The following is a 20090-nucleotide window of genomic DNA, read 5'->3' as shown; positions in this document are numbered from 1 at the left end:
TTTTAAAAATCAATCTAAATTTAATGGAGGATATATTAACACATTTAGACTCTCTAAATCAATACATACATATATTTTATTTTAAAAGTTATTATTTTGTGTCAAAACTTCATTATCGTCAGGTAATGATTAAATGGCATTTGTACAACTAGAAAATTGGCCAGCTGAATTTGAGTTGCTGATTGTGTACACAGTTTTCTCGGTTTTTCTCATCCTTTCTCAATATTTACTAATATTTGCTAAAATAATTTAAACTTCCAAAAAAAAAATCTAAATTTAAATGTATAAACAATTTATACATTATAGACTAAAATTTTTAATTTTGATTTTTTTTGAAAGTTTGAAGCTTTTTTTAGCTAGTAGTAAATATTGAGATGGGATGAGGAAACACCGAGGAAACTGTGTACACAATCGGCAACTCAAATTCAACTGACCAGAAAAATTCATGTAAAATTGTTATATAACTATGACTTTGGCAAAATTATACCAACCTACTGTCATAAACACAGTTTTGTTGTCAAAATCAAACCTTCAATTTTAGGGGACATGACAAAATGCAGTTGGTGCATTGGTAGTCACAGTACACCTACATTTAGTACAATTTATATAATATATATATAAACTTTTTTTTTATTTTCTTTAGAAGATTTATTCCTGTACTTATTCTAGAGTTCTAAATTTAAAGGGCCTGAAACTTAATATCTTGAAGCTACTCTAAAAAAATGTTTGTGTTGCTTCTAATCCTTAAATTATATTAATGTGTCTATTTTAACTAAAAGAATTTTTTTTTCTTTCTCACAAGAGTTGGTGGTCATTGATATCCCCCATCCCCCTTTATTTTAGAGTAAATTGAAAATGAGAGATGGGGGGAGTTGTAAACCCTTCAGTGAACCAAACCATACCATATTGTGTCTAATTAAACATTAACCTAATATAAAAAAAAAAAAAAAAAATACCCCAACCCTTTTAATTTTATTCTATGGGGGGGTTTTCAATGCTCAACAAGGTACTTTTTGTGAAAGCACCTTTCGTTTTTGTTGTATCATATAGTTACTTTTTACTTTATTAATTACTAGCGGCTTCGCCCCTAGCCTCTAGGGGCTTTGCCCCAAGAGGTTTGATCAACCTAATTTTTCGTATTTTAGATTTAAAAAGAAAAAGTAAAAAAAAAAATATTTTTTTGGGGGGGTTGGGGGTGTCCAAACCCCCAAGAAAATAGCTTAAAACCATCACAGGACCAGTAGGTATATTCCCTGAAGAGTAGAGCCCAATCGGTTCAGTGGTTACTGAGATCTTAAGCTTCAGACGGACAGACAGACGGACAGACGGACAGACATCGTTCTACTTTGTATTATAGAAGATTACTGCGCTACTGTTGGACCAAATGAACCCTGTTTTGCGTAACAAATTACTTAACTGTCTCGCGAGCCTGTCTCATAGGAAATTAATTCATTTATCAACCTTAAAGGTAAATGATAACATTACAGGAACATGTATGTCCATAAGTAAAAGCAGCAACAACAAGCCAAAGTCAGTTTTTTTTTGTATAGAAAATGGCATGGCCACAGTCAGCAGCATTGCTGTGCATCTGCTTTTCCGTTTTTGGGTGATTACAAGGACAAGTATATCCATTACTAGCGCAGCAATAACAGTTGAAGAAAACAGTAAAAGTGTCAAACTATGACGTCAGAAAAAATTAACAATTAACCAATAAGAAGCCAGTATTCACTGTGGTAAAATATATAGCGGCCTCTCATTGGTTAATTGTTAATTTTTTCTGACGTCATAGTTCGACACTTTTACTATTTTCACAGTTGAAAACTGGTGAATGTATAAATATAGTAATCCTCTTGATAGACTACTAAAAATTTGGTCAGGTATTGTAATGAAATAAGACATTTATGTAGATTGTTCATCTTTTCAAAAGTTCTCTATAATTATAGAGAAGCTTCGCTATTTAAAGGTATATAATAACATTATAAAATAAACAATATCCTTTTTACTTTCATAAGTCCCACCACGTAAATAAAATGAAATAATAGTTATTTCTTTCATCGTATTATAAACCACCTTCGGCACCTCGGGGCTAAAAAAACTGGTTTTAATCTAATAATTGTACATTTCTATATTCGTAGAAAGCGGTTTATAATACGATGCTAGACATAGTTTTTTCGTATGGATGAAAACCGGTTCCTATCCACCGGATTCGAATGAATACGAGAAAATCAATTTTGATTTACCTCATTAGTTTTGTGATGTTATTTTATTGATGTGTTCCACATGAACTACTGATTTTTTAAGGGTTTTTTTTTTTTTGGGGGGGGGGGAGAATAGAAAAACATAAGATACTGCTTGCTACCTTGAGTAAGTTTAAATTACTTTAATTAAATTTAAAACTACTTTTTATTAATTTCGTTGGCATTTAAAAGTCGAAAATGATCAAGGAAGGAAGGGACATTTGAGTATAAATTATAATTGTATCCAATTGTTTAAACAGTTTGGTACTTTCATTTGAATTGTTATTTGAACTAGTAATGTACAAATTTTTCAACCAATAATTTTAGTTATTTTGGTATTTAGATTGTACTTTATTTTATTGTATATTGCCCTATCCCTGACAATCCTATAAAATTACATTTCTTAATCCATCTTTCTATAAATCATTTATCAATTTATCCTTTTTTATCTTTGATCCGCCCGACTATCCATCCATTTATAGATGTCTATCTATCAATCCATTCATTTCAATCTTTTAATTCTGTAACTTGTCCATCTATCTGATTTGCTAATCTATCTATCTAAGTATCTATCTATATGTACATATATCTCCCTATCCTTCAACTTTTCATTCTAACTATCCATCTATCAATCTATTATCCACCCATCTATCTACCAATCTATTAATCTATCTATCTATTTACCAATCTATTTATTTATCTATTTCACTGCCCATCTACCTATCAATCTATTAACGTCTATGTATCTTAAGGGATAAGACAATGGACGATTAATTAATATATATCCTCATCAATAATAAACAAGATTACCCTTTATGTAGATTGAAATTATTGGTTGAAAGCTCTGGACACTACTAACTAATCAAAACTCAGTAAAAGTACCCAAAGTGAATGAAAACTTTGGGTACCAGTGTAATTAACATCCCAATGTCCCCTCCCTCCTTGATGAACTACCCATCATATTATTATTTTAAAAAATCAATGGTCCAGCTTACTTCATACAACCTTATTATCGGAAAACAAACACAAAATTTTGAAACAGTTTTCAGTAAATAAGTCGACGCTTTTTAATAGAAAAAGAAGTATTTGAATTATATACATATACTTAAGTCACAGAGAGTTTATGTGTGTGTGTGTGATAAGATCTCTTAAACAGCAATATTGATCGTTCCACAATTTTAAGGTAAGTTTTCTTTTGGTCAGAATAGTAAAGATTTTATACTCTCTAAACAAGGCTACAGTTCACCGATTTAGTAGTTTTGCCGTTTAGAAGATCACACTTTACATGTATTATGCTACTTTATGACATTCTTCCTATTTTTCCATTGGTTGGAGGGAGGGGGATGCAGACGGTATTTTCTAATACCTCCCTTATTTTATTTTAGCATAAGAGTAATAATAAATTATTTTTAACAAAGTTTTTGCTCTTTGAGATGTAGATGTAAACCACGCAAAATAGGCTAAAACCTGCACAGACAAATATTAATCTTTCCTATAAATTACAGACCAGTTGTTTTCGAGATCTATATACATTCATTTAGCTAAGATATGTTGCCATTTTCATATAAAAATTTTAAAAACTTCGGTAGCAATCTATCTACTATAAATAAGTAGTCCTCCCTTTAGGGATGTACATTCTCTTCCCCATAAAATCACAACTGCATAGATTGGCATATCTTATTAGCAAAAGTCAAAATTCTGTGTTATATGATATCCGATGAGGTTCTCCTTTATAATATATAGGTCCTGGGAAGGATCATAACTATTTTGGGGGAGGAGATTACCCACACAAAAAAATGACCCACCCTCCTAAATTTTACTTTTCTTTTTAAAACTAATATAAAGGGGGGGGGGTTGTCGTATACAATCACCCCCCCCCCCCACCCATCCTATGCAGATAAATTGAAGTTATAAGTAAAATTTGTGCGGAACTGAATGCACACTTTACCTTTAGGACTTATCTATTAATTATATAATTATTAAACCGATCAATATCTGATAATTGCTACTAAAAACAGCCAGGGATAACGGGATAGGAAAATGGCAGATAAATTAGTTATACCTTAGTTAATATTAAAATATTTCCTTTATTGATATGTTGTCCTATTCCAATCTTATGTAACAAAGGCAAAAACTGAGTGAAAAATTCAATTGTAGTAATATAACCCCTTCTCCTTCTTGAAATTTAAGGATTTTTAGATGGCATAATAAAATATTTTTCCTAAAAAAATATTACAAAGCAATATTCAACCTCAAATTTTTCTTTAATTCATTACTTTGTTGATAACTATTAAAGTATTATCTCTTAAATTTTAACCATGGAAGCATAATGTTTGTATTTTTCATTAGTAAACATTTAAAGTATAACTACTATGTGATATAGAGTAAAAACATATATTTTGTCTTCTTCAACTCTTGCAATTACATAACCCCTCATGACAAGAAGATCTTTTCTTTTTTTAATTGGAGGAATATTTATTTTATTTTCTATTGGTATAACCCTTATTCCCTGCATATTTAGGCCAGACTTTTTGCCCTTCTCTAAATACACTGTGTGTCCAGTAAAAAGATATTCAAAACATGATAGGCGACATTAGCTCAAAAGTATGTTCATTGGATTTTAATTGATAGGTTCTAAAACATTAATGTCATAGCTTTTCAACCAATAATTTTAATCTACATAAGAGGTAGTCTTGTTTCTCATCATTGGGGTTATAATTAATTAATCGTTTATTGTCATATCCCTTAGGATCCCTGATAAAGATACAATGTGGTATATAGTGATTTATTGACAATAATTGCCTAAATGTATCAGAATATCTAATCATTGTACTTTGTTACTTTAAAACCCAATTTTTTTCTGTATAACAAATAACTGTTCTTTGTAATTGATGACGTACTTAAGGATATAATATTTCACTAAATTATGCCTTTTGTGGGACACCCTGGAACAAAATTATTATGAATAAACTTTATATTATAATATTTATAATGACACCCTGGGGCAGTAAGGCAGTTAGACAGTTTTTTAGTAGTAAAGTTAAACTATGATTTACTTTGTCTGTCCGTCTGTCAGTCAGTCCTAATGCTTTGATGAAGTAATATTTTGCTCGGCTGCTTTTAAGACAGACAGCTAATTTTTTTAATGAAGATTTCTATGATTACTTTGCGCATATGATCTATACATTGTTTTGTCCGTTTGTCTGTCTGTCTGTCATGCTTCATAAGGTACAAACATTATTGTTTTTCTTTGAGTTTTTGCATATTATCTATCTTTTTTTTCTTTGTTATGAGAATTAACAATCTGATCTATAACTCACTTTGTCCGTTTGTACATTCCTTTTTGTCTGGGCTTCGCTTCTTTTGAATGTTGTCATCCATAGTTTTTTTTTTTTGCTTCATAATATTGATTTTTAATTATAACTGTGTAATCTAATACATAGATTAATCATAAATGGACAAATAAATATATAGTTAGATAGGTACCAGTCTGGTTTTAGGCCATTTCTAATATCTTCTTTTTATATTTTAGGGAGATATATTATTATATATAGAACAGATGGAGAGACAGCGTAAAGTGGCACTAAAAAAATGAAGTCATATAATAAAGTTGACCAATGAGAGGCCATTATACAATGGTAAAATCTATACTGGCCTCTCATTGGTTATTCTATCGTAAGGCGACATTTTTTTGGTGCCACTTTTAATTTATTGTTGTTTGTTTCATTGAAGTATAGGATTTTTTGGAATTTTCCTTCGAGCATAAAAATTCCACTACCTCCTTCTCCACTTTATTCTAAATTTATTTTGAAATAATTGAGAGAAAAAAAACTTTTAGTTTGTTTGTTTTTTACTTTAGGTCAATTTTGCTTAGGTTATATTGGGTACTACTACTGGGCAGCCCAGCTGGGTTTTGACACTCAGATATGGGCTCCAAAATTCATTTAATTTTAATAAAGGGGAAATGGAGTTTTAGTGATCAATAAGCAATTTGAGAAAGCACCTTGATTTTTAGTTAGAACCAAAATATCCCCGAAAAGGCTGGTTTATGTGGCTTTGATTCTTAGGAAATCTTTATAAATGGGATTTACCTTTCTTTATCAGAGCTCATAAAGGCTAGAGGCGAAACCGCTGTTTTGATTAAAAGTAGAAAAGTAAATTTTTCAAATCATGTAAAAATTTGAAGTTTATTTTCAATTATTTCACAGAAACATTATTAGGCTACTCAAAATATAAAATTCTTTTAAAAATCTACTAAAACTTCTATTTTCAGAAAGTATTCAACCATTTCCGCGAAAATGCGCAAAAAAGAACAACGGCAAATAATAAAAAGAATCAGGGAGAAAAGGAACCTTATAATGTAAATTATACTGGTACCAAAAGTCTTTAAAATACTAATTCTTTGACTTACAAACTTTGAATACTTTTATGAAATCTTTATTAGCTGATTCAAACTACCAGTGCAGTGGCCTAACTTTTTAACCAATGATATTTATTTGAAGCTAGGGTAAATTTGTTCTGGAAGATAATTTGCTGCTGTAGTAATAATTTGCGATTAAGGTTATTTTTTTACGGATGTGGTTAAACACAGGTTGATAGCATGGCTAAGAAAAATTTTCGCCGCCAGCACTTTATTCAATTTATCTTAGCATAACATTCAAGTAGTTTTAGAAAAAGCAATTGTGTTTGACGACTACTTAGGGGAGAGGAAAGCTTAGTTGAATGAATGAATGAATGATTCCTAGGATTATTGGACACAATATTATAAGCATGGCAAGTCAACAATTATAAATAGCAGCTGTGTTCCTTGCATTGAGGGAAGCGATGGATGTATATTGTCCTAAACTATCCTATATTAAAAAATACAATAGCCTAAAACCACCCTGGGACGTACGTAAAGCTTCGCTAAAATGGAGTACTAAATAGGTTCAGTGGTTAGTGAGATCTTAACTGACAGACAAAAGGATAATAGTAAGGAAGTCTAATTGCAAATGCAGCTGATTTTGCTATTTGCCCAGTTGCGGATTTTTTTACTATAAAATAGTAAAGTTGTTTTTACATTATTCCTATTTTTTGGATTTTGAATTTAGCTGTTTTGCATGATTTTTTTTACAAATTCACCAGTTTTATAGACTTTAAAGCTATAATTAGGTGCTTTTATCAAATCATAATTGGTTATTACATACTACCAGTGTCCAAACTTTATTAATATATTATGGTTTTCGAGGATGTATATCAATTTAAAGTCCATTTTCTTATCTCTTAAGATTCCTCATTATTCATACTTTGATGGAAAAGAGCAGTAAACTGTGACACAGAAATGGATATAGAAAATATGTGGATATTAGGATAGGGGAAAAATTGTTCTCAATTTAGGTTAGTTGTCAGTTCGTTCATCTAGTAGGAGCAGTAGGGATGGGGTATAGGAGGTGAATGGGTTGATCGTTATTTTAGCCAGCTACAAGTCTCACTTTATTAATAATGTATGATATTTTGGTGTAAGATCCAAGTAATAATAAATCCATTGACACACTAACCAATTGATAATAAAACTAACTTTGGCTATTTTTATATATTTTGTAAAACCACAGAAACACACTTTGTATGGTGGTGGATGAACTGAAAATAGTTGCCGAATGTGTACGCAGTTTCCTGAGTGTTTCCTCATCCTAGCTCAATATTTACTACTAGCTAAAAAAGCTTCAAACTTCAAAAAAAAATCAAAATTAAAAAAATTCAAATGTATAATGTATAAATCGTTTATACATTCAAATTTTATTTTTTTTAAGGGAAGTTTGAAGATTTGTAGCTAGTAGTAAATATTGAGCTAGGATGAGGAAACACCCAGGAAACTGCGTACACATTCGGCAACTATTTTCAGTTCATCATGGTGGTGACCTACTTTTTACCCTTTTTATCCTGAAGGAACATTTTTTATCGCGGATTTTTCTGGCATAATCATCATTTTGAACAATTAGAATGGCTGTCTGTTTTTTAATCTAGAAATTGAAATGTATCTAAACTCATTACATTAATCATTATACGATATTTCAATTTATTAAATCTAAAAATAAAACAATTTTGATGATTTTTTTATAAACTCATAATAAAGGTACTAAGAAAGAGAGGGAATGTCTGATTGAGCCAATAAATGAATCGCATCGGAGCATACATGAAATCTCATGGGTTGAATTAAACTGAAGTTTTCTATATTTTTCATTAGAGTTAATTAGAGCTGTTCTTTCAACTTTTACTCGAATCAAGTCCATCACATGAAGTACTGCCTTCATATTGCTGTTTCACATCTATGTTTTATCTGTGCATTAATAATAAATATGCTTCATCTATTGCAATCATTGTAAAATAATTAAAATTCCTTTATGAATTTAAGTTAATAAAATCATATTTTTTTCTTGAGTTTCTATTAAAACAAAAAAAAATAATATCTCGGACTTCAAATGTACATGATTTATAATCTTTAATTCGTAATTCGTATCTATTATAAACATTTAAAATACATAAATTCATAGTTTGTTTCATGTTTACCTTGAAATAAATTATATAAAAATAAAATAACAACAAATAGCAATACAACAGTACGTTCGTTACGTTTTCAACAGGACCTAGCGTTGTACTGTGTATACACTGTACACATATGGGAAAGAGCATAGTTTTTTCATTTTGTTCATATAAAGAGTCAGCTGTAAATAGTCGCATTTCTTAAGATAAAGCTTTTCTCACGTAAATTATATCGTGTTAAAATTTATTTTCTAGTATAGTGTAAAGCATATTACAAATCCTTTAATAAGTTAGCTATGAATTGTTGAATTCCTTAATATAAAGTTAGCTTTCTAGAAATTATATAGTCGAAAAATTTTAATGTTTTTTGTCAGCTGGAGGAGTTCCTTTGTCAGATTTACGAAAAAGGGGTTCACACTATAGTTCTTCTCTCCTATTTCTATTAAACTCATGTTAAAAAAGTTTTCTAAATGAATTAAAAAACAAAAAAATAATAGTTTGGTATTGGGGCTACTTTGTAAGTCGCGTTGTTTGTCTGTTGGTTAAGTATCAACCCGTTAAATTTGTATGTATGGTGCATTATTTGCCAAATGTACCACTTTTCTGCACTACCTCTCCGATTTTGTTAATACTCTATATTTTGATCCGTTGGGTCATTCAAGGATGCTGGATAGCAAAAAAAAAGTTTCAGAGTCCCTGGATGTCTAGATATCTAGCTATCTATGAAGGTAGGTAACAAAAATGTAAAAAACACCCATTTTTTCACAATTTTAAAAATTAATTTTTTCATCAATCTTACATCCAATCTATACATTTTATACACCAAAATGATCGTTTATTCATGTAAAAAGCGCACATAATGCTATTTTGGCCAAAACTCTAATTTTACAGGGTGTCCAACAAAAAGTGTATTTTGGATATCTAGCGTAATACCCAAAATACCTGTCTGAAAAAAATCATTTTTTTTGGCTTAAATCCTGTGTTTTATCTGTGTGCATATGTGGTATATAACGGTTCGGACCACCCGGGACTATAAGGTTGTCAAATTTCACTGTGGGACACCCTGTAAATGTGATTTTTGCGTCTGTAGAGCTAAAACTTGGTCCAAATTGGCTATTTTTTTCAAATTACTCTAATATGTGTCTTAGTATGTTTGGCCATAGTGTTTTCTGACCAGGTCAATATTTTCATATTTTTTGGACACCCTGTATTTTCAAAAAAAGAGAAAAAAATTTTTTGTTTTTTTTTAAATTTTTTTTCTATTTTTAAGTTACTTAAAACTGTCATATAGATACAGATTTTGACTAATAACAATAATATTTGCCTATTTTACAATTTTTTACACTTTTGGGACACCCTGTGCATGTTTTTGAAAAATTATGGTTTTTGCCCATTTTTGGGGGTAAGGAGTCGTTTTAGGGCCATAGACTATTTCTTCATTTTTGTATAACTTTTCAAGACACATCATTTGTTATTTATGCAATAACCACAAAAACCGAACCGTTTTGCCGTTATTCACCGCCAAAGGCGGAATTTTTTTACGTTTTTGCCGTTCCGGAGGTTGTAATGGGCATTTGTGGTAAGAAAACGTGGATTTATCAAGATCCCTCTTAAACACTTTTATTTAGGTAATTTAATTTACTAAATTTCATATTAAGTAAAATTTTTTGTGAATTTTTTCGTCGAGATGGATTTCAATAGTTAAAACAAGAAAATTAAGTGAATATAACATAAATAATTGCTATAACATAAGTGATAAAAGAAACATAAATCATGTGCATTTAAAATTCCTTTTGACAAAAATCGGTTGGATATACAAAAAAAATTACTTCACATGAAATTTAGTAAATTAAAATGCCTAAATAAAAGTATTTCACAGTTATCTTGATAAATCAACGTCTTCTTACCACAAATGCCCATTAGAACCTCGGGAACGGCAAAAAACATAAAAAAATCTGCCTTTGGCGGTGAATAACGGCAAAACGGTTCGGTTTTTGCGGTTTTTGCATAAATAACAAATGATGTGTCTTGAAAAGTTCTACAAAAATGAAGAAAAAGTCTATGGCCCTAAAACGACTCCTTCCCCCCAAAAATGGGCAAAAACCATCTTTTTTCAAAAACATGCACAGGGTGTCCCAAAAGTGTAAAAAATTGTAAAATAGGCAAATATTATTGTTATTAGTCAAAATCTGTATCTATATGACAGTTTTAAGTAACTTAAAAATAGAAAAAAAATTTAAAAAAAAACAAAAATTTTTTTTCTCTTTTTTTGAAAATACAGGGTGTCCAAAAAATATGAAAATATTGATCTGGTCAGAAAACACTATGGCCAAACATACTAAGACACATATTAGAGTAATTTGAAAAAAATAGCCAATTTGGACCAATTTTTAGCTCTACAGACGCAAAAATCACATTTACAGGGTGTCCCAAAGTGAAATTTGACAACCTTATAGTCCCGGGTGGTCCAAACCGTTATATACCACATATGCACACAGATAAAACACAGGATTTAAGCCAAAAAAAATGATTTTTTTCGGACAGGTATTTTGGGTATTACGCTAGATATCCAAAATACACTTTTTGTTGGACACCCTGTAAAATTAGAGTTTTGGCCAAAATAGCATTATGTGCGCTTTTTACATGAATAAACGATCATTTTGGTGTATAAAATGTATAGATTGGATGTAAGATTGATGAAAAAATTAATTTTTAAAATTGTGAAAAAATGGGTGTTTTTTACATTTTTGTTACCTACCTTCATAGATAGCTAGATATCTAGACATCCAGGGACTCTGAAACTTTTTTTTTGCCATCCAGCATCCTTGAATGACCCAACGGACCAAAATATAGAGTATTAACAAAATCGGAGAGGTAGTGCAGAAAAGTGGTACATTTGGCAAATAATGCACCGTATGTATATTGTATAGTAAAGAATAAGTAAAAGAATAGATGGGACATATATTTGTACTTCTGCCCACAGGGAGGGGACCCTATCCCAATTTTGTAATAGGTCTTAAAATCAGCTAATAGCGTCAAAAAAATAAACACAGCTGAGTACCTAAAAAAGAACATTAAGCAATTTGCTAGCAGACGAAAAGGGTCTTTACCAAATGGGCCATGTAGCTGTTTAGATTAAATATGTCATTGTATACTCATATACATTTATTAAATGTATTAGATCAACACGTTTGTTTTAGGTTAGGTTATAATGAGTAAAGAATAGTCCCGCAGGGCTAGGGAACCAAAGGTATAGGCTACGCAGATAATTGCCACAGTGCCTATTTATAGAAAAATTTAATCGTCCACAAAGTGTTAAGAAAACACCACTTTACCTATTTTGTAAGAAAACATGTAGGTTGTTTGAATTGAAGGAGAGGGGGGGGGGGGTTAAAATTGTGCCACCGGCTAAAAAATATATTTTTTGGTTTACAATAGCGCAGCCACGCAGAGATTAAAATTAAACCTTCCAAGTAAAATAATAAAATAACACAAAGATAAAATATATTTCAGTTCGGAAATAGTCTTTAGAAGTAAAACTAAGCGATTTAACGGCCAATAAGACAATGGCCGATAAATTGATGTACATACTCAATGGTGATACACAAATTTATCTCTTCCGTAGATTAGAATTAGTGGTTGGAACGTTTGGACATAAAGACCCAACCAATCAAAATTCAATAAAAGTCCCCAAAGTTGCTAAGTCAACAAATAAGAAACGGTATTATAAAACTTTGGGGACTGGTGTGATAAACATCCCAATCTCCCTCTCTGTTTAAAACTAGTCTATAGTTGAAGAAAGCTGTAGGTCCTAAACTATCTAGTATATTACCATTTCTTAAAGAATCAATATTGATGCCTAATAACCATAGGAATAACCCAATACTATTATCAACTAGAGTTGGCTCGATATAATTATCTCCCTATTGGCTAGTTTTCTATATGCATATCAATTTCTCAATAAATCTATTTTCCTCACCCGGCATTACTATCTAAAAGAAAGTAAATATTTAATAATTTAAATGATTTTAAAAAGATTTTTTTAATTATATTTTTTTCTTTACATTACCATCACTAAAGGGTTAATGATGCTGATTACAATTTTAGTTTAATATTTGACCACACAAAATGTCGCCACAATCGAATTCTTTTAAAACAGAGTTTTCTTAAATTTATTATATTATAAATTTAAATTTTCTCTTTTATGATTAGAAATTAAATACATCATTATAAGGTAAATAGCTACATGAAATAAAAAAAAGGAATTTATTTTTAATAAAGTAAAATAATGAGTCTTATCGTTCTGGGCAATGAGAGTTTATTATGGATTATTGGAGCACTATGAGTTTTAGTCATATATTCCTTGGAAAACTTGAGCTCGTTTATAGACATTTATTTCCTATATAGATCTGATATGGATCTTGAAGCAAGTAAGCAGGCCGTTTTGTACATGTCAAAAATTGGAAGATTTCATTAAATAAAAGTTATCGCAAATATACTTAGTAAATAAGACAATTTTAGTATGTAAAGTAGTTGTATCAAAAATGGACATATTTTGAGGTAAAAGTAACAGGATGAGTATGTATGGGTGTACTGAAGAATCTCGCAAACTGCTAAACCGATATGGTTCTTCATCCAAAGACCTTTGTAAAGCTTCCATAAATTTTGAAACTAAATGAGTTTATTAATAAGCGATTTTAAAAAAATCTCTTGATTTCTGATCTGTAATAAATTTGATCTATGATTTTATCTACAGACCTATCTTGATATGTGTATATTGTTATTTAAAATGAGTATTAGTCTATGAAGATTCATACCATTTCGCAAATATTTCTTTCAGCAATGGATTAATTTTCCCTTGGATCTTACAAAAGATTATCATGTACCTTTACCCCGTCCCTTCCCTTCCTTCCGGATGGACGAACAGACCAATAAAGGATAGCAGTGTTAGCAACCCAAATTGATGACATTTTTATTTCCATTCTTTCAGCTTAAAAATCATTATTATTGAGACAAATTGTGTTGTTTTGCCGCATTTTATCGTTGAACAAGTACGCTACCAAATTTAAATTGCGCAGAAACAAAAACAAATAAAAAAAACGATTGTAGAACTAAAAGACCAGTAAACCGTAATACAGCAATAATATTGTGATAAATTATGTAAAAGCAATGTTTAAATAAAAAATTTTTATTTTTTGTTAAAGGACGATTTTTCCCTTAGAGTATATATTTTTAAAGTCATATATAAAAATTATTTAAATGTTTATGCATAAAAACACTTAGCTGCTATCAAACAGAATCTTTTTTGTTTTATTTAATAAGTTTATATAAAAAAATTGGCTGTCTGAAATGAACTCTAATATATGATGTATTGTGTTATATATAGAAGTAGCTTTAAGTTTGGTGAGCCTTCACCTCCGTAATAAATGTCAGAAACCGATTTTGTTGTTGTCAAAATATCATTTGTGTATCATATGAATAAAAGTATGTCTTAATTATGACCATTTTGTCAAATATTATATGGTTGTAATATAATTATGTGAACAATAGCGGCTATGCCTCTAGATTGGTCTAGGAGCACTTAAATAAATACAGTAGGGGTGAAAGCTTCCACTTTTAATTCTAGACCCCCTTTCAAAATAGTTATAAACCTTGCCAAGACTTATAAAAAGCTTTTATGTTAAGGAGAACCATGTCGGTTCAGCTGTTAGTAATATCCATACAAATTTCTAGGCTAGGAGTTAGGTTTTTATCATTAGAATCTAGGTGCGCAGTGTTCATAAGTTTTAGGAAAGGGAACCTATTTGAAGTTTCCAGAAAATTGTGAATAAATCAGTTAAAAAATGCATTTTCTTTGCAAATATGAAAAATATGCGGAAGTCATAGCCCAACTTTAAGTAAAGGATTATAGCATAGTTTTACAAAATTTAATCTGGATTTTTGTACCAAATCTTTTTCATATTTGAAAGCAATTTTAAAGCAAAAGGATTTCTAAATTGTTCAACAAATTATTTAACATTAGCGGCTACGCCCCCTGGAGGCCTCTGGGGGCAAGTAAAATGTCTTTTTAATCTATGTTAAGATCAGCTGTTAACCAAAAAATAGTTTTTGCCACTGGATGGAGTTAGTTTTATTGCGATTTATATTATATTAGTTGTAAACCTTCCTAGGACCAATAAGAAGATTCACTGTAAAGGAGAAACATGCCGGTCCGTCGGTTCACGAGATCCTTCGCTAAAGACAAAAAAGCTTACTACTTTATATAACAGCATTAAAGAAATTTGTAAGTTTGTCAGATACAACGACAAGGGAAATATATATAAAAAAAAACAAGGATGACAACATCCATAAAAGCGAAGCACTGAAACGGTAGGACAAACGGAGATTAACACTTGTATACTGTTAGAACTTAATTATCATAATATAAATTTATAAGAGTCAAAGCAAAATTGTAAGTAAATTTGTTAAAAAACTGCTTGATACAGGATAATTTTTATGAACATAGTTACGTTTTTATGACTTGATTATAGAGTTGCTTCGCTTATTACATTATACTTTGTTGTCCCAGGAATCAATATACCAAAAATCAGATCAATCGGATGAATAGATCACATAAAAATTTGTTGTAAAAAAGTAAAAAAAATAACATGTTTAAAATGGACGTACGGAAATTTTGGTAATGATTATAGAGTTGCTACGCTTCCTAATCGTACCTAACTACTAAAGCAATCACCATGCAAAATTTGAAATCGATAGGAAAATTCTAACATGCCTTAATTAACGAAAAAAAGCTATCCGTTACGGACGGACGGACGGACCGACCCTAATTATAGAAAAGCTTCGCTTTTAAAGATATATTTTATATAGTGTCTCTCTATTGTTCAAGGAATTCAAGGGATACTACAAAAGAGATAAATTGATCAATTATTATAAAAAAAATTCCCCCTTCTCAAGATTTGAATTGTTGATGCAACATTTTTTTGTTTGTAAAGCCAACATGATTTAATAAAAGTCCGCAAAATTAAAACTGAATAGCATAGCTATAAAGGAAGGGGACATTTAACTCCACTAGTCCCTAAAGTTTACTAATTTATTGACTTAAAAACTTTGGGGATCTAACATAATTTTGTTTGAATGATTTTGGGTTGGGTGCACAGACATTTCAACAACTAAGGGGTAATTTTGTATATCATCACTAGGGATGTACATTGATTTATCGGCCATTGTCTTTCCCCTCTAGATCCCCGCCTCAACAGCATAAAATCTAAAAAAAAACTTACCTTCATTTTGGCTGCTGGGATATCTCTTTTCTTTGCCTGCTTTTAAACTTTTATTTGTACAAAAATCTAATTTTGCAATAAAAAACTTTACTTTATTATTATTTTGATAACAGAAAAAAATAAAATAAACTTAAAGTTATTTTCTTAACAATTAGAATTTAGTACAAATAATCACTTGGTAATATAAATCACGTTATTGTGCTTTGTTAATCACTTAAAAGTAAATAATCACTTATCACTAAAGTAATAATAACTTGTATAGCAGCTACAGATATAAAATCTGTAATCTGTGACAGTGCAGTGGCGTGGCTGCTTTTGTGTTTGTGTTGGTTAGTACTCTAATCCAATAGAGTTCTAGTATGATGAGTGTTTAGTTCTCTAATACAATAGAGTTCTAATTTAAAACTCTTCTCCAATAGATATGTAATACAGAGTATAATAGTAGTACTCTAATCTAACAGAGTTCTGGTAAGGGTGTAGTTAGGTGCTTTATCTGGGTGTTTCACTTTAAAGGGGTGAGGGTGCTTGCTCACTGTAGGTGAAGGCTGAAAAAAAATAAGGAAGATACAAAAAAAACATATTTTGCCTACAAATCTTTTTGTAACATATCTAAAACTATTATAAAGTTATATTTCTATTATTTTGACCGTCTAAAACAGTTAGGGAGTTGAATCCATTTTTATAGAAGCAGAAATATAATCAATGATTATGGTTTGGACCCTCTAAAACTGTAATCTACCCTTCTACTTTCCCCTCTCTTGGTGAAGATATCTTCAACGCCGATACGATTTTTGAAATATAAGATTCCACTTTTGTCTCCCTTGTTGAAGATATCTTCACCAAGAGAGGCAAAAGTGGAATCTTAAATTTCAAAAATCGTATCAGCGTTGAAGATATCTTCACCAAGAGAGGGGAAAGTGGAATCTTACATTTCAAAAATCGTATCGGCGTTGAAGATATCTTTACCAAGAGAAGGGAAAGTAGAATCTTACATTTCAAAAATCGTATCAGCGTTGAAGATATCTTCACCAAGAGAGGGGAGAGTGGAAAGGTAGATTACAGTTTTAGAGGGTCCAAACCATAATCATAGATTATATTTCTGCTTTTATAAAAATGGATTCAACTCCCTAACTGTAAAAAGTTGGAGGAAATTAGTTATTCTTTAATTGTTATTTCTCTACATTAATTAAATCAATATCAGATTTTTATATTTATATTTTATATTCCATAAAGAATAAGATATTTAATTGAAAATAAAACAGATATTTGAGTTCCTTAAAAAAGCCTGCAACCCAAAATATAAACTATTGTCTGTTCCCTTCTTTGAAAGCAAAGCTGCTATACAAACTTTCTCTATAAGGTCTATGTATTTATTTGCATTGATAATAGACTTACCTAGAAGATATCATAGGGTGATGTTTATGGAAGGCCAGGTTTCCATTCTACACGCATTGTTATCTATCTGAAACTAAGTTATACCACATGAGATAAAAAAAAGCAGAACAATTGATAAAACGTAGAACAATGTCTGTCCGTCTTAAGATCTGGGTAACCATTGAAACGATTGTGCTCTACCCATCAGGGATTATACTTACTTGTCCTGTGGTGATTTAAGGCCATTTTCTCGGGAGAGAAAAATACCCTAATTTCTTTTTTTAGGTAGACCTCAAACGCACCCCAACTTTTTTGTGTAAACTTTTATAATTCATAAAAAAATGACACGCTTAAACAAATAATGAAATGTACTTGTAGAAAAGTTTTGCTATTAAAAAGTGTTAAGTATCTATATTTTGTGAATTTTGCAACGTGTAATCATTTAAAGAATCAAACGTTTTATAATCATGAGATTCAGAACAGTTGTCAGGGGAATGCACGAAGCACACTCAAAAATTTTTACACTTTCCTGAAGAATCTTAACACTGAAGGCAAAAAGATTTCGAAAATAGCTAAAGTTTTTATTATTGGATAATTAATTCAGTAAAGTGTCATAATATTAGACCCATTCTTTCTAGTCTAAAAGGCATTAAACCTTTATCTGTCTTACGTATTAACGAACAGACCCTAATAAACGATTTGTTACAAAATTTAAGTCTGAAATGCAAGATACCAATTTTTTCTTTACATACTGACGTTAGATCCTAATTAATGAACAGATTCGGTACTATATTTAAAGGTTTTTCTAGTTGAGGTAAATTTAGAAATCTATGAGATTTTCTAACAATTGTTTTTTTTAAAACCAAACCACCTTTGCCCCTCAATTACTCAGATTTACAGACAATACCTACAATAGTCTAACCCTTTATCTCTGTTATCATCTGCTAGGCTGAAAAAAAGAGTAAAATATTTGGATAGTGGGAGTTTCAATGTTTTTGGTCAGTGCTTTGGCAGGGATATGCATTCTGAAATAAAATATTAAAATAAGGATAATAGAAAGAATGAAAGAGAAGAAAAATTATAGAAAATGGGAAAGAAGATAGAAAATAGAGAAAGATAGAAAAAGAAAAAATAAGATGAAGAATAAAGAGAAATAAAGAAAAAAAGGTGAGAAAAGAGAATGAAAGAGAAAAGAAGAAAAGAGAGAAAAAGAAATTGAAAAAAAGAGAGAGAAAGAGAAAGAAAGAGAAAGAAGGAGAAAGAAATTAAAAAAAAGGCTGATGGAGAAAAAGATTTCCTAAATGCCTATACATTTTTTTTATTGTAAAAGTCTTTTGTCTTTTCTTCTGTGTTCATAACTTTTTTCTGACTACAATTATTTTTATATTTTCCATCATCAACATTCCTTAAATTGTTGAAAAAATTTCATGCTTTTTCAGACCTAGACTGGCCTAATGGCTAATTTATGTGCAAGTATTTTGGCAAAATCTTTTATTCAGTTAGTTGACCATTGCAACCCAAGGAAATAGAATTGGAATAGGATTTATTTATTTACGCACACCCTCCCATATAGCTTAAAGGACGCCTGCAAGAAATACCACGCTTTAACTGCTGAAAGACTGCCACAAGTAGACCCAATACCCAAAATTTAAAGCCTTCAGCTTCAATAACAAAAAGTTCTAGGCATTTCAAAATATCATTTCATGTACAATGAAATTTTTGAAAGATTTTCAATGCTCATAAAAGAAAAAACAATATTAAATTACGTCGCCTAGACACAAAATTATAACCTTATCTTTGTCAGAAACTTAGATTGCCGGTAACTGATTACACATTTCATAGTCAAAATCTATGAAAAAATTCGATTTAAATTGCATTTTTAAACGAAAATCATAGAAGAAACAAAGGGGGAAACTTATACAAGCTCAGCTGTGATTGGTTGTTAAGCTGATTCAGCCTTCTGATTGGCTATAGTATACTCGGTACAACGCAAGTTAAACTTAATTTTTTTTAATGATTTTGACTATAAAAATGGGTATTTTTATTGTAAAAATATAATTAGTTACTGGAAACCTAAATTTATGACAAAAATAAGCTTATAATTTTGTTTCTAGGCCACGTAGTTTAATTTCAAAATTTTCAACATGAGCATTGCAATTCTTTCAAAATTTTCATTGTACATAAAATGTCATTTTAAAATGCCTAGAACTTTTTTGTTATAGAAGCTGAAGGCTTAAAATTTAGGATATTTGGTCTACCTGTGGCAGTCTTTCAGCAGTTAAAGCGTGGTATTTCTTGTAGGCTTCCTTTAAAACCATAGGTTTTATCTAAAGAAATATTCATCAATGCCAGGACAAGTGGCTGTGCTATAGAATATGGGGGAGGAAGGATAGCAGTAAATAGCCATCAGTAACAATCTAAAACTTTAAAAATAAAATTGCCCAAAATCATCCAATGACCAATAAGAATCTTTCTTAAAATGAAAATTTCAAGTGGCCAGAAAAAATAAATACCCTTACACTAAATTCTAATAATTAGTTTAAAATTTAAAAAGATTTTCTTCTATTTATATGTTTCTCTCTTAAGCACACTCATTTTCATAACTTAATATGGTAACATAAAAAACTGTTCTTACATTAGTATTTTTTGAGCTAATCTTTATGCGTAAAAATGCTGCCAG

At 30.4% G+C, this 20090-nt stretch overlaps 1 protein-coding gene across 2 annotated transcripts in view; it reads right to left on the bottom strand.

The window, feature by feature from the left end:
* The window catches only part of LOC145334707 (uncharacterized), a 159945-nt gene extending 142439 nt beyond the window's left edge, over positions 1-17506 (bottom strand). Inside the window, exons 1-3 of one of the 2 annotated variants that reach the window (XM_080180284.1) lie at positions 17432-17506; positions 16212-16581; positions 16037-16075 (exon numbers count right to left, since the gene is read on the bottom strand). In XM_080180284.1, coding sequence (XP_080036410.1) covers positions 16037-16042 — 6 coding nt within the window. In that variant the 5' untranslated portion in view covers positions 16043-16075; positions 16212-16581; positions 17432-17506. The remainder of the gene's footprint in view (positions 1-16036; positions 16076-16211; positions 16582-17431) is intronic. The other variant, XM_080180285.1, reaches the window with a different exon arrangement.
* Between the last annotated feature and the right edge of the window lie 2584 nt (positions 17507-20090).

The sequence above is a fragment of the Acartia tonsa genome, chromosome 12 (genome assembly GCF_053477335.1).
Source record: "Acartia tonsa isolate MP-2025a chromosome 12, ASM5347733v1, whole genome shotgun sequence".
NCBI lineage: Eukaryota > Metazoa > Arthropoda > Copepoda > Calanoida > Acartiidae > Acartia > Acartia tonsa.
The sequence above is the reverse complement of the archived record's forward strand: the minus strand, read 5'-3'. Positions and strand labels throughout refer to the sequence as shown.